The 16,173-nt window shown below is 48.1% G+C and overlaps 1 protein-coding gene across 1 annotated transcript in view; it reads right to left on the bottom strand.

The window, feature by feature from the left end:
• Window positions 1-8,240, bottom strand: part of GABBR1 (gamma-aminobutyric acid type B receptor subunit 1) — a 108,218-nt gene extending 99,978 nt beyond the window's left edge. The window contains 1 exon segment of the mRNA XM_033141892.1: window positions 8,208-8,240. Within this exon segment, the coding sequence (XP_032997783.1) occupies window positions 8,208-8,225 (18 nt within the window). The 5' untranslated portion in view covers window positions 8,226-8,240.
• Between the last annotated feature and the right edge of the window lie 7,933 nt (window positions 8,241-16,173).

Here is a 16,173-nt window from a genome sequence, read left to right as displayed (position 1 = left end):
TGGGGCTGAGAGACTTCAGAGAAGTGTGACTAGCCCAAGGTCACCCAGCAGCTGCATGTGGAGGAGCGTAGACACGAACCCAGTTCCCCAGATTACGAGTCTACCGCTCTTAACCACTACACCACACTGGCTCTCAGGAGAGCCCACCGCCTCCCAAGCCAATCTGTTCCGCTGCCAAACAGCTTGCATCATTAGGAAGTTTAACTCTGAGCCAAAATCTGCACACCCATTGGCTCCAGTCCTGCCCCCTCTTCTGCATGACATCCCTTAGCAGAAGAATATAAGAATAGCCCTGTTGGACCAGGGAAGTGGCCCATCCAGTCCTGTATCCTCTTTCCCTCCATTGCCAACCGGATGCCTTTGGAAAGCCACATAAAAGAAAGTGCTTCTTCATACAGCACATTGTTAAACTGTGGAACTCACTGCCACAGGAGACACCCGGGACCACCGACTGGGATGCCTTTAAAAGAGGGCTGGATGAATTAACAGAGGGCAAGGCTATCAATGGCTACTACTTGCTATGATGGAAAGACACAGCTAGGCAGGATCCTTCCGGATACCAGTTGCTGGAAACCGCAGGAGGGGAGAGGGCTCTTGTGCTGCTTATGAGCTTCCTGCCGGCATCTGATTGGCTGTTTTGAGAACAAATGGGCCATGGGCCTAACCTATCAGGGCTCTTCATATGTTCTTATGAGTGTGTGCACAGCCTTGGTTAACACTTTCCAGACCCCAGTGCCATCCTGGTCACTCACCTTTGGAAACAGCCCAGTGTGTCAACCTCCATCTTAAAATATGGTGCCCAGAACTGGGTACTGTACTCTAGTTATGGAATAAGACAGGAATATACAGCATGTGCTGCCCCGAGCTCTTTGGTAGACAGATGGAGTGCAAATATGAGAAATGAAAGGCGGAAACTTTGATTGATTGTGCTTGTGGGCTTCCAGCTATGGAAGAGGCTGTAATCACACCCTGCTCCATCCTTCTCCAAGATCACGCATTTAATGGCTTTACCTGATGGCTTTTGTCCTTTAAAAGCCAGGAGCCACCTTTTAGAATACAGTAATCAGATTTTTAGGTTGCCACCTTGTCAGACAGCATGTTAATTTCGTTTCACGCTTTGTCAATTTTACTCTCCCTTAGTAATTTCGCTTTAGCCATCTCTGTTGCTGACAACTTGACAGCACGGCTTCTATTTAAAGAAAGGTCACAAACATGACTAGGAAAAGTTATCCAGCGGGTCATTAAATTGGGAGAGGGGGGCTGCTTGGGGAGGGGGGCTTTGAGCAATCAAATTGCCCAGCGGAGTCATCCACATTTGCTGTGTGTGTGTGTGTGTGTGTGTGTGTGGACTTCATATTCTTCACTGGCCTGTTCCCAGTCATCCTAACAAAAACAGGACAGACGAGCCATTGTTATTGTCCTCATATTGCAGATGGGAAAACTAAGGCTGAGAGAATAGCAGCTCAACAAAAAGTCACCTGAATGAGTTCACGGCAATGGATGAGATTTTGAAGCAGGGACTGCCTGCCAGGGGTGTCGCTAGGGGGGGCAGTGGGGGTGGTACGCCCTGGGTGCCAGGGGAGGGGGGTAACAAGCGGCGGCCCCTCCCACCACTCCCCGAGGGGAGCCCTGCTGCCTGGCATCCTGTCTGTGCAGCACTGCTGCTCCCGGGGCGACGGAGCGAGCAGCGGCGCATGGAGAGTGGCAGGAGGGGCCACCGCTTGTCACCCCCACGTGCCGCCGCTCGCTCCATTGCCCCAGGAGCAGCAGCGCACGGCCCGACGATGGAGTGTGCCTGCGTGACATTTCGCGCAGGCGCACTCCATCGTTGGACCGCCGCTTCTGCATCCTCCTTTTGAGCCGCAGAGCGAAAAGGCGGCTCATGGGGCTGCCGTGCGCGATTGGCGGGGAGCCGCCGATTGCGCTCGGCAGCCCCACGAACTGCCTTTTCTCTCTGCGGCTTAAAATGGGGCCGCGGAAGCGGCGGCGGCCCGCCGATGGGGTGCACCTGCACGACATTTCGTGCAGACACACTCCGTCGTGACGTCACAACACCCCGCCCCCAGGGGCGCCTCATTTCACCACCCCGGGTAGTGCGGATCCTTCCTCTGCCCCTGCTGCCCGCTTGGTAAATACAGGCGATTTGCAAAATATGGTAAAAGGCAAAGGTAAAGGACCCCTGGACGGTTAAGTCCAGTCAAAAGCAATTATGGGGTGTGGTGCTCTAGCAGTTTGAAAGCCGACTAGTTTTGGGGTTGTTTTTTTTAATGCAGCTCACTGATTTAAGCTGGTGCTTTTTTAGAATGTAAAGTCAGCAGCCCACAAAACAGTCTCCAGCATTTAACTTGGGGTTGCAAGGAAGGCTGCTGACTTGGAATGTGCATCACCAAGGCTTGACAAGAGTCCCGGAGCTGTCCCAGATGGTTTCAGCAGGATTCCTGCTGCAGTGCCAGCCTTTGGCTCTTGGCCAAGGGAGGTAGGGAAGGGGTTACCATTGTTTGTGGGAACATTTCTGTTTGTCTGTCTTGCAAATGCCTCAGAGCGTCTCAAACAATCTGGTGCCCAAAACCAGACAGAGATGAATCAGTCATGGGAGACTGAGTGCAGTGGGGAGAGCCACTGTGGTGTAGTGGTTAAGAGCAGTAGACTTGTAATCTGGTGAACTGGGTTCGCTTCCCTGCTCCTCCACATGCAGCTGCTGGGTGACCTTGGGCTAGCCACACTTCTCTGAAGTCTCTCGGCCTCACTCACCTCACAGAAAAAACAAAATTTAAAAAATTAAAAAATTCCTCCCAGTAGCACCTTAGAGACCAACTAAGCACACGAAAGCTCATACCAAGAACAAACTTAGTTGGTCTCTAAGGTGCTACTGGAAGGATTTATTTTTTATTTTATTTTTTGTTTTGTTTTGACTATGGCAGACCAACACGGCTACCTACCTGTCACCTCACAGAGTGTTTGTTGTGGGGGAGGAAGGGAAAGGAGAATGTTAGCCGCTTTCGGACTCCTTCGGGTAGTGATAAAGCGGGATATCAAATCCAAACTCTTCTTCTTCTACTAGTTGCAGCAGCAACAGCCTCCCATTTCTCTTCAGTCCCCTGGTTTGCACCATGTAGCCTGTCCTGCACCTCAGAACCACCTTGCTGCCCTCAGGTAAGATGGAAGACACTGTCCCATTGCTGGTATAGGAATAGTAAAGGGTAAAGGGACCCCTGACCGTTAAGTCCAGTCGTGGGCGACTCTGGGGTTGTGGCGCTCATTTCGCTTTATTGGCCGAGGGAGCCAGTGTACAGCTTCCGGGTCATGTGGCCAGCATGACTAAGCCGCTTCTGGCGAACCTGAACAGCGCACGGAAATGCCGTTTACCTTCCTGCCAGAGTGGTACCTATTTATCTACTTGCACTTTGACGTGCTTTCGAACTGCTAGGTGGGCAGGAGCAGGGACCCAGCAACGGGAGCTCACCCCGTCGCGGGGATTAGAACCGCCGACCTTCTGATTGGCAAGCCCTAGGCTCCTTAGGGTAGTGATAAAGCGGGATCTCAAATCCAAACTCTTCTCCTCCTTGTATAAGATGCAGGTCCTTCATCCTTGATGCCCCCCTCCAGGCCATGTGAATTCAGCCCAAGCCTTGGGTAATCAAATGCTCCGGTGCAGGGGTAGCCAATGTGGTATTCTCCAGATTTGTTGGACTCCCATCTCCCTTCAGCCCTAGTCTGAGATTTTCAGGAAAAAATGTGGGTTTTTTTGTCCATTTACCCCCCAAATCAGGTAAAATTGATGGGTGCACTGATGTAATGCAGATTGCTGCCTCTGAAACCTCAGTGTCGGTTGCAAGAGCCTTGGCTTCCGTTCTCTGAAACGAGCCCTCCCTAGTCATTGGTTCAGCTGCTGTGACATCATGGAATGTTCGGGAACTGCTGTCCAATGAAAACAACAACCTGCCGGCCCATAAGGCCTACAGCAGGGACCAAACGAGGCTGTTTGCTGCCAGTGAGAAAAGATTTAGTGCAGAGCAGCATCTGCGACACAAGTGAATTATCGTCCGACTGGGCTGTGCGCAAATGCTGTATATGTATGAGAGTGAACTGTGGTTGGCATGTGAGAGCAATGCCTATATATTTATAAGAAGGAACTGAATGTGACTTGTTTGAATGTGTGTGGGATGTGTGAGGAAGCGAAGGAGGAGTGAGCAAAAGAGAAGATACTAAATGGATTGTCCAGCAAGTCTTTCGAATTGCTTGCAAAACTGTGGCTGGGTCTCTTATAAATTTGCTTCCACAACTCCTGAGTTCTGGGCTTTGCTATGGCTGTATGTCGCCTCCCTGCGATTTGTAAAGTGAAATGTCAGGAACTTGTGTTTCCTTATCTTTCGGAGCCAGACCTTTGGCAAAAAAAAGAAAAGGTGGGGAGAACAAAAGAGGGGAGATAACAAGGAAGCCTGGCTTCCGGAAGAATTCAGATCCTAATCACACCTTCTTAACTACTGGCACAGGGGAGCATTTCTTAAGGGGAATATGAATGGTGAGAGGAAAAAATACATCGGCGGCAGCCTGCAATCCAGCAGCAGGTGCGAAATTAAGCTTCTCTCAGACTCCCAAAACTTCAAGAGTGAAGGGGAATTTGAAAAAGGAAATGTCTCCTCCGCAGGTGTTCGGTCTACATTGTATTGTTTTCCGGCCTACTTTGAGTTGCTGTTTTTTTTGCTTTTAATTATATATTTAGTTTCTAATGTAAATTGCCTTGAGTGTCAAGTAGAAGGCAACTCATAAAATAATAATAATAATAATAATAATAATAATAATAATAATAATAATAAATGGGAATTAGCTCAATATGATGGAGGTAACATACTCGTGCATGTTTATGATTTTTGTTGTTGTTGTTAGAGACGGACACTTTTTTGTGGAATGTATAAGATAAAGTAGTTAAACTTGGCTAGAGACTCCTTCTTTTGCTGACCGGAGAGACCTGCGGGGCAGCGGGAGTAAATTCCCGCACCCCAGGATTTTTTCCGTATCATCTGCAATACAATAAACCCACACAAATGTTTGCTTTGGGTATGAACCCTTCCTTTTACCTACCACTTCTGCTCTACAACCCCCATGCCCCTTCTCCCCCCCTCCTCCCCAAAACCCTGGGCTCATTTCCATACTCAAAACCAGGTGGGGTCAAGGGGGGGCATTCCTAGGAGGGGTGGTTGAGAAAATTGGGGGGAATGGTGCAAGGGGGGGGAATCTAAGCACCCCCTCCTGCTGATAGTGCCTTTCAGATCCTGCTCCCCTCTTTATGTTAGCACCGGGAGATAATCAATGTTGCCAACTCATCATGGGGGAATCATCCAAGAGTGATTATCTAAAATAGGGGTCAGCAACCTTTTTCAGCCATGGGCCAGTCCACCTTCCCTCAGACCATGTGGTGGGCCGGACTATATTTTTTTTTTTGGGGGGGGGGAATGAACGAATTCCTATGCCCCACAAATAACCCAGAGATGCATTTTAAATAAAAGGACACATTCTACTCATGTAAAAACACGCCGATTCCCGGACCACCTGCAGGCCAGATTGAGAAGGCGATTGGGCTGCATCTGGCCCCCGGGGCTTTAGGTTGCCTACCCCTGCTCTAAAGGCACCTTGCGGCATGTCACCTTTCCATCATCTGATGGCTTGCAGGTGTGACTGAGCCATCACAGACAGAGATTTGGCACTGCCTCCTGTCACCTCGAACCACAATGTTACCAATGAAGCCCATTCACACATTCAGCTGTGAGCCAAGAATGAATGATTGCTTCGCTCCTATGAGCACTTTGTGGGGAGGGAAAGCCCGAGTAAACTCAAGGTGTGGAGGGAGGCTTGATTTTTTAGCAGGGCAGCATTGAACATCACGAGAAATCAGGTGATGGGCTTGGCATCGCCTACGCCATCTGGGCATTGCGGGATAAATTCTTATCTCCACAAAGGGGCGTAGCAAGGGGGTGCGGGTGGGCGCCCCATGTTCCATAATGGAGGGGGTGACAAATTATCAAGAAACAATATTTTTGGGGGGGAAATTGAATATTTTTTTTGATATTTTTTTTTTGGAAATGCCTGCTCCAAAGGTCTTATCTTACTATACTAGGGATTATATAGCTATATATGAAGTTTCATGCATATCAGTTAATGTCTTGACCCTGCTCCACCAAAATAGCTGTTTACTTGGCTGTTTTCCTATGTCGTGAAGGCTGAAATTTCCGTTCAGTGGAGCACTTACTGTTCCCAACCCTAACCCTGCGGAAAGCCAACTAATTAGACTTTAGTTTGATTTTGAGATGTTTTTAGGAGGTAATTTAATTATTGTTTGATTTTATACCAATGTTATGTATCTGATGTTAGCCACCCTGAGCCCGACTTCGGCCAGGGAGGGGGGGATATAAATAAAAGCTTTATTGTTATTATTACTTGTTATTATTCCTTTGTAAGAAAATATGAAATAACGTAAAACCATTTTTTGGGGGGGGAATCAATGGGGGGGTTGACAAGAAATTTTCCGCACCGGGTACCACCTGACCTTCCCACGCCTCGGGGGGGGGGAGAGTTTGACAAAAAAAATTGCCCCCAGGTACCAATTTACCTTGCTACGCCCCTATCTCCACACACCCCACAGGCCAAGTTTGGCAGGTGGGTGGAGGCATCACCTGATGTCATAGTGATGACAGGTGACCTGCTTTTGTCCATCAAACTGGGTGGCCAAAAGAGGTGCCTGCTGCTTATTTCTTCTTTGGCAATCACTCATAGCCAAGTAAGATTGTCTTCCATAAACATGGTTTTAACAATGCAATCAGTTGACAGCCAGCGCTTTGGAGTCACTGGGCAAGGGGCTTTGCAGGCCCCTCTCAACAGCTGTTCAGAGGTGCCTACAAAGCTCTTTTCATCCAAGCTTGACCATCACTTGCCCCACACATGGCATCGGGTATAGTGTGGGTTGGTGGGGCCAAATGGGAAGGCCTGGCAGGCCTAATTAGGAAAGCTCCTCGCCCCTGACCTACATGAACTCATTTCTTTTTGGACAGGCAAGACCTTAATTTTCCATTCTCCTGGATAGGAAACCCAGAAGCCACGTTTAGATATCACTCAGTAAGATCTTGAGCCATTATTGGTAGTTGACATCTGTTTGAAAATGGAGGATAGGGTTTAATATGCATACATGAGTTTCACTGCTAGTTCTGTAACTACCTTTCCCAGCTCCAGGGTGATTCAAATGGGTGCGGTGACAGTTGCTATTGGTTAACTTGATTGCGTCCCAGCAAAATCTAAATGTATCCTTTCCCTAACTCCTGTTCCTGAGAGTATAAAAGGAGCTCGCCCTTTCCCTCCCATCAGTCAAGTTCCTACTGCAATAAAGGAAATTGTTCTTGTTAGACTTGACTCCTAGCATATCCTTGCTAACATGCTGAATCACTACCCAGAGCTGATTACACAAAGAGCTGAAATCATATAGACACTGTGCCCACGACTTAACAGGGCTATCAATGGCTACTGGCCAGGATGGCTATGTTCCACCTCCATGGTCAGCCAGAGGCAGCAATGCTTCTGAATAACAGTTGCTAGAAACCGCAGGATAGGAGAAGGCTCTCTTGCTTGTCTATTTCCCACAGGCTGGCCACTGTGAGATCAGGATGCCAGACTAGATGAACCAAGTGGCCTGATCCAACAGGCTCTTCTTGTGTTACATTAAAATATATCAGTAATTGGGAGTGGACCTTAACCACACACAGCTTTAAAGTAGAGAATAATAATAATAATAATAATAATAATAATAATAATAATAATAATAATATTTATTATTTGTACCCCGCCCATCTGGCTGGATTTCCCCAGCCACTCTGGGCGGCTTCCAACAAAAATCAGATACAAAAATATCACACGTTAAAAACTTCCCTGAAAAGGGCTGCCTTCAGGTATTTTCTGAATGTCAGGTAGTTGTTTATCTCCTTGACCTGTGATGGGAGGGCGTTCCACAGGGCGGGCGCCACTACCGAGAAGGCCCTCTGCCTGGTTCCCTGTAGCTTTGCTTCTTGCAGTGAGGGAACCGACAGAAGGCCCTCGGCGCTGGATCTCAGTGTCCGGGCTGAATGATGGGGGTGGAGACGCTCCTTCAGGTATACAGGACCGAGGCCATTGAATAACCTTCCCACGCTCATGTTGACACATTAGCCATAGATTCTGCCTACCTTTCTCCTTGGGATCATATCTCCCCAGACACACTGGTGGGATGTTTCCGGACCCAGATCTTATTGTGTTTCCTCTCCAGCCTTGATGGGATAGAGAAGGGAAGGGGAGATTTGCTATTAATTCTAAAGTTATCCTCCTCCCCAGTTCACAAATTCTGGTCGGGGAAATATAAGAACAGTGCATTTTTGCAAGAGGGCAGTGTCCACGCATTCAGCTTCCGCTTTTAAAGTGGGCAGGGATCGGGTATAAATAATTCAAGAGATATTCGTGCAGGTTTGAGAACCCAGAATCCTCTCACCAAACACAGAGCTTCACTGACTTCAGCACCCGCAGGTATGATGACTGACCCTGTGGCTCTCCTAATTTTGTTGGATGCCAGCTCCCCATCAGCCCTAGAGCCAGGATGGCCAACGGTCAAGGACGATGGGAGTTGTAGTCCACCCAATCGGCGGGTTCTCAAGCACAGGCAATGTCTCCTCTACTTTACCAGGTACCTGCACACGTGTGTGTCAAAATGCACATGCATGGCTACAAAAATGTGACTCTTGATCCCTTTCTGCCCATGCCCCAGAGCAGCTTCTCTGAGTGGTTAAAGTAAACGTTGCAGGATGCTGCAGCTTTCCTGTAATAAATGCTTGTTCTGCTTAATGGCTAGGACAATAAAACCGAGCCGAACTGAATTACAACTGCTCCGGAACATCCATTGTGAGAGTAAACATTCTCTGGAACCGGCCATATAACAATCCCTTAACACCCCATCCTGCAGTTTCAGCTGCCATTGCAGGAACAGTCTTTTAGCTCTTGTGTAATGATCCTTGGTATAAGGAGAGGTGTTATAATGTCCCCGTTTGCTTCTGTGGAAATGGTGGCACAGGGTACATGGCTTCCAGCGGAAAGGCAGCAGCTCTGGCCCAGCTCCTAGAAGGACCCTGATCTCAGCCCATGGGTGCCTCTGACATGGAATAGCGGTTAGAGTGTTGGACTAGGACCTGGGAGACCAGGGTTCAAATCCCCGCACAGCCACAAAGCAAGCTGACTGTTCTTGAACATTGGAATCGGTATTGGTCTTGCCACTCGATCCACCAGAGCCTGTCTTTGCCTGCAGGGGAAGTCCCTAACGCACTGAAGGTTTGAGAACCAATGGCTACCCTCACCTGGCTTAGTTGGGTAGTCAAAGCTGTTCCCAGGGTGTGGCCACAGCTCTCTGGAAGCCACAGGTGAGAGCTGAGTGCAGGGTGGGGGACCAAACTGTGGGAATGTTTTGGGATGCAGGAGAGGATATATTGTTTAAGATATCCTATTCCAACTTGTGTTTACAAGTCCCAGAAATTAGCAGAGTTCTCATTCCCCTTTTAAACACACACGCAGCAGATAGCTTGCTCAGGTTTGTTAAAACCTCTGTAATAAATGTCCTGGTATTTCCCCCATTAATCCTTCTCAAAATGAGACATTACGCAGTCTTCTATAAAAGCATAAAAACGTTTACTCACGAGAAATCATCTGTTCACAATTGGATCCCAGACGGCAGACTTAAACTTAGTAAAAGTTACATTTACTCAGGAGACTGTTCCATAAGGGGAAACAGCTCCTTTGTCCTCTCTTGGCTGGAAGCCAAGAGAGCATCTTTGCAAAGCAGCTTCCTTGAGAGCATCATCCAAAAGGAGAAAGATGGAGCCTAGTCCCTGTAGTTTTGTGTTAACCTGCCCAGGTGAGACCATACCCATCTCCAGTTACATAGAGGAAGTCCATCCCAACCCAGGGGAAACAGCGAGTTCCAACTGGCTGGCCCAGAGTTCCCTTTCTATGTCCACTCTAGCAATGTTGTGTTTGACTGCTCCTGCGTTTTACATCCCACAAAAACTACCCCACAAGGAACACGATGTCCCCTGCCCCATCAGAGGTACTACCTGTGGCGTTTGCCCTTCCTAGGGAATACATATGAGCAGTTGTAAGTAAGGGGTTAAGTGGCTGACCCTAGGCAGACCAATAAACAGAGGGAGGAGGAGCTAGGGGCAGCTGAAGAGAGTCAGTTAGAGTTAGAGTGTGGGTTTGGGCAGTTGATTGAAGGAGTTGGGTGGTGGGTGGTTGTTGATTGTGAGGGTTGGTGGTGAGGTAGAGTGGTGAGCGTAGGATTAGGACAGGGTTGTAACCAATATCTTAAGTTGTTGAAGTTTTTAAATAAACACTTATTATTTTGTTTAAAATTGCACCCTGACTGTGACAGTGATTACCAGGGAGGGGATCCTGGTTGGTGGCAGCGAAGCGCCGTGGTGGCACAGGGATCAATAGTCCGTTAAACGACTGGGGACCCTGTGTGATCGCCACACTACCCCTCTCATGACACCCCATACACCCCACACCCCGCCGCCAGCCCCCCGCCAAAGTCTACTTTAGGGGGAGGTGGGGGTGGTGGAGAGGCTGTAGCGGAGAAGCTGCTGCTAGCCCGTCCCGCCCCTGTCCCGCCCAAGCCTGGCCAGCGCCCCCTCCATTTTGGCGCCCTAGGCAATTGCCTAGTTCGCCTTAATGGATGCGCCGGCCCTGGCTTTCAGTCCTATCTGAAGATGCTGGGGCGAGGCTTTTGGGGTGCCAGCATACAGGTATGCCCTGCCACTGAGCTATGGTGCTGAAAGGAAGAATGAAGAAGAACGCGTTTCTGTTCTGGCTTATTCAGATTCTCGCACGGTCTCTCGGTTCTGAGTTCGAAATGAGGGTCTCCATTAATCGGATTACATTTCCTTTCGGGAAACTCAGCGGCAGCTGCCCAACCGGAAGCCATATCTGTGTGGAGGCCCTGACCAAAAAAGGTGAGCTTGTAGGAAGCGGATGGGTGGAAGGGTTTTTTTTTTGTTTTTTTTTTGAGAGCTCAGTCATGAGGAAGGAACTGGCCACGCTCTCCGAAAACTGGGAAAGGGCAAGTACAGAGCCTGCATCTTTGCACACAGATATACACACACAGGAAGGCGGAGAGACCTGGGGAATTACGGCTCTCTTAGCTCAGCCTCTGCACCTTGGCCGTACATTAGCGGAAATGAAAACACAATTAAGGGGCAATCCACATCCAATTGGAGTCAATAGCAGAGTCCCCATTGATTTCGACCAACCTTAATGTATCAGCACTCAGAGAAAATGGAGAGATTACAAGCCAGCCAGCATGGCTTTATTAAGCACAAATCATTCATGCCAGAACCCCTACTTTCCTTCTTAAAGCTGGTTTAAAAAGACAAGGGGAACGCAGCTGGACTTTTCACTTAGACCCACGTGGGCATCCTGAAAAGGAAGGTGGAGCAACATGGGAAAGTGCCGTGGCTCAGAGGCAGAGAACCTCCTTTTGCAGGCAGGAGGGCCAAAGTCTAGTCCCTGGCATCTTCAGGAAAGAATCCCGCAGGCCCTCCAAGTGACCCTATCTTCCAGGGATAGTCTGGGATTTACAGAAGCCGTACCAGTTTCCGATTTGATCCTGGAATGTCCCACTTTTCCTTAGGACGTCCTTATATTCATTGAGACCAAGCAACGGGAGCTCACCCCGTTGCAGGGATTCGAACCACCGACCTTCTGATCGGCAAGCTCTAGGCTCTGTGGTTTAGACCACAGCGCCACCGGTCCCAGCTCCTGCCAACCTAGCAGTTCGAAAGCACAACAAAGTGCAAGTAGATAAATAGGTACCACTCCGGCGGGAAGGTAAACGGCGTTTCCGTGCGCTGTTCTGGTTTCGCCAGAAGCGGCTTAGTCATGCTGGCAGTATGCCGGCTCCCTCAGCCAATAAAGCGAGATGAGCGCCGCAACTCCAGAGTAGCCCACGACTGGACCTAATGGTCAGGGGTCCCTTTACCTTTATATTCATTGGAGAAAGGTTGGAGGGTATGGTAGGATGTCCCTATTTTCATTGGAGAAAGGTTGGAGAGTATGGAGGGTGTGCAACCCCCCCGAGCAAAGGAGATAAGTAACCATGCAACCTGTATAGGGAAGCTTTTTTATGTTAAATGATTTATTATGTTTTTATAAGTGTTGGAAGTCACCCAAAATGACTGGGGCAGCCCAGTCAGATGGGTGGGTTATTGCTGCTGCTGCTGCTGCTGTTATTATTGAATAGGAGACCCCTGTTTTCATCATAGAAATGTTGGAGGGTATGATCCTGCCTGAAACCCCAGAGAGCAGCTGCCGGTCCGTGGAGCCAATACTGAGCTAGATGGATCAGTACTATGACTCAGGATAAGGCAACTATCTAGGTTCCTGTGGACTAAACAGCAATGCAGTGGTGGCTATGAAACGGTTCAGCTTTCTGTGTGGGAAACGGGCACACTCACTCACTCACTCACTCACTCACTGTAGCCCATCGATTTAACTTAAATGAGTGTGCTGTTCTGCAGGGAGAAAGGCTGGTCCCAGAGCTGCTTAGTATCACCAGGAATGACTTGATTGATTGACACAGTGCAAGTATCAAAGCCTTTAAGCAGCGTCGAGTTGCACTGCAGACTCCAATGAAGCTGAATGTTGGAAGATTCGTGACAGATGAAAGAAAGAAAGAAAGAAAGAAAGAAAGAAAGAAAGAAAGAAAGAAAGGAAGGGCTGCTTCATGCAGCGCATAGTTAAACTATGGAACTCACCGCCACAGGAGGCAGGGACGGGCCACCAACTTAGATGGTTTTAAAAGAGGACAAAACCGCAGGAGAGGAGAGTGTCCTTGCAGGTTGCCCACAGCCATCAACTTTAGCCACTGTGAGAACAGGATGCGGGACTAGGTGGGCCTTTGGCCTGATCCGGCACCTCTCAGGTGGGTGCCTTTGCCATTCTAAGAGAACAATGGAGGTGTTCATGTTGAGTTCCAGACTCCAGCGCCTCTTTTTTGGAAAAATAGCATTGGGAGGGACTGTAAACATTTTAGAGAATACTGTATACTGGCTGACTGACTGAACCCAAAGGGTGCTCATCAATGGCTCCTCTTCATCCTGGAGAGAAGTGACTAGTGGGGTGCCACAGGGTTCTGTCTTGGGCCCAGTCTTATTCAACATCTTCATCAATGACTTGGATGATGGGCTTGAGGGCATCCTGATCAAGTTTGCAGATGACACCAAATTGGGAGGGGTGGCTAATACCCCAGAGGACAGGATCACACTTCAAAATGACCTTAACAGATTAGAGAACTGGGCCAAAGCAAACAAGATGAATTTTAACAGGGAGAAATGTAAAGTACTACACTTGGGCAAAAAAAATGAAAGGCACAAATACAGGATGGGTGACACCTGGCTTGAGAGCAATACATGTGAAAAGGATCTAGGAGTCTTGGTAGACCATAAACTTGACATGAGTCAACAGTGTGATGCAGCAGCTAAAAAAGCCAATGCAATTCTGGGCTGCATCAATAGGAGTATAGCATCTAGATCAAGGGAAGTAATAGTACCACTGTATTCCGCTCTGGTCAGACCTCACCTGGAATACTGTGTCCAGTTCTGGGCACCACAGTTCAAGAAGGATACTGACAAGCTGGAACGTGTCCAGAGGAGGGCAACCAATATGGTCAAAGGCCTGGAAACGATGCCTTATGAGGAACGGCTTAGGGAGCTGGGTATGTTTAGCCTGGAGAAGAGAAGGTTAAGGGGTGATATGATAGCCATGTTCAAATATATAAAAGGATGTCATATAGAGGAGGGTGAAAGGCTGTTTTCTGCTGCTCCTGAGAAGTGGACACGGGGCAATGGATTCAAACTACAAGAAAGAAGATTCCACCTAAACATTAGGAAGAACTTCCTGACAGTGAGAGCTGTTCGGCAGTGGAATTTGCTGCCAAGGAGTGTGGTGGAGTCTCCTTCTTTGGCGGTCTTTAAGCAGAGGCTTGACAGCCATCTGTCAGGGATGTTTTGATGGTGTTTCCTGCTTGGCAGGGGGTTGGACTGGATGGCCCTTGTGGTCTCTTCCAACTCTATGATTCTATGACTAAAGGAAAACTTGAGATGATTTCGGTCAACTGGTGATGTGGGTAGTGAACCAGCAAAAGGGAAATGTAAAAAGATTCATATTAATAGCAGCCCTTCTTTGAAAGATTTAAGATTTCCTGTTGTTTAAGAGACACAAAGTTCCCAGAAGAAGGAGGGGGGTGGGGAAGAATTAAAACGCTTAGGCACTTACATTAGTTTTACAGTTCTGTGTACTTTGTTGCGCATGCATTATTGACGGTGGTGGACTAAAATCATACGCTAATAAGACTGATGAGGCCTTATTGATTGATAAAGTGCACCACTTATGGCATTAAGCAAATCCCATAATACTAATCCAGAAGTCAATTAGCTCATAGAGAGTCTATAGGCAGGGACGCCGAAATGCTATTATGATGTTTGGGAGCTAGGATCTAGGGGGCATAACCCATAATAATGGGATCATAGGACTAAAGGAGTCTAGACATCCCCATGCTAAAGGGGGCCTGGTAAGTGGTCTGGATCCCACTTGGAACAGTCATAGCCTCCCCAAAAGAATTATGGGAGCCAGGGGTGCCAAATTGAATAATTTATTGGGGGGGGGGCCAATGGGACCTCTGCTCCTAGGAGTTGACTCCTATGATGGGAGCTGCAGTTTGCTGAGAGTGCTGAGGGTTCAGAGGAGGTCCCCATTCCCCACACACACACATGGCCCCCATTTCAGAGCCATTCTTCTTCACAGAGAACTCTGGGAAATGAAACTCTGTGAGGGGAATATTTGTCTCCTCACAACTCTCGGCACCCATAGCAAACTAAAGTTCTCAGGATCCTTTAAAGGGAAGCTGTGGCCATTTAAAGCGGCACAACAGTGTACAGCCGTACCTTGGAAGTCGAATGGATTCCGTTCTGGAAGCCCGTTTGACTTCCAAAACGTTTGAAAACCAAAGCGCGGCTTCTGATTGGCTGCAGGAAGCCCCAACGGACGTTCGGCTTCCAAAAATAGCTGGCAAACTGGAACAGTCACGTTTGCGACGGTCGGGAGCCAAAACGTTCGGGCACTAAGCTGTTCGACTTTCAAGGTACGTCTGTATTAACCGTATGGTGCGAACCCCACTTCCTCTCACACACAATTATTATTATTATTATTATTATTATTATTATTATTATTATTATTATTATTATTTGTACCCCGCCCATCTGGCTGGATTTCCCCAGCCACTCTGGGCGGCTTCCAACAAAAATCAGATACAAAATATCACACATTAAAACTTCCCTAAAAAGGGCTGCCTTCAGGTATTTTCTGAATGTCAGGTAGTTGTTTATCTCCTTGACCTGTGATGGGAGGGCGTTCCACAGGGCGGGCGCCACTACCGAGAAGGCCCTCTGCCTGGTTCCCTGTAGCTTTGCTTCTTGCAGTGAGGGAACCGCCAGAAGGCCCTCGGCGCTGGATCTCAGTGTCTGGGTAATTCATTTATGGTGGAGACGCTCCTTCAGGTATACAAGACTGAGGCCGTTTAGGGCTTTAAAGGTCAGCACCAACACTTTGAATTGTGCCCGGAAACGTACTGGAAAGAAAACTCCCTGCATTTAACTGAATGCAACCAACCACCCTCTGGGCTCTCCAACCTCTCGCACTGCCAACAAAAACAAACAAACAACCTATCCTTGCAACACTGACAACAAAAACTATGCACATGCACTAAGCGAAAGAATGAAAAATCACTACCCTCCTTCTTTGGTGTTTCACACCGAATGTAACTGACCTGTAGAAAGGACTCTATCTATCTATCTATCTATCTATCTATCTATAGCTGTATGGTGCGAATGTGGCCATAATGTTGGAGCCAATCAAAAATGGAGTACCAGATCTGTACCTGGATGAAGACCACAAGGAGCCGTCTATAAATTGCCCCAACAACTCTGAAGAGAGAACTGGCTATGAGAATATTTTATTTTATTTTGACATTTATTGACCACCCATTAACTGCGTTCTCAGAGGCCGTTCAATAAAACAAAGCAAAAAAGAACCAGTGAAATACGCAACGATAAAAAAAAG

Source organism: Lacerta agilis, chromosome 2, assembly GCF_009819535.1.
Source record: "Lacerta agilis isolate rLacAgi1 chromosome 2, rLacAgi1.pri, whole genome shotgun sequence".
Taxonomy (NCBI): Eukaryota; Metazoa; Chordata; class Lepidosauria; order Squamata; family Lacertidae; genus Lacerta; species Lacerta agilis.
This window is presented reverse-complemented; position numbering and strand designations above follow the sequence as displayed.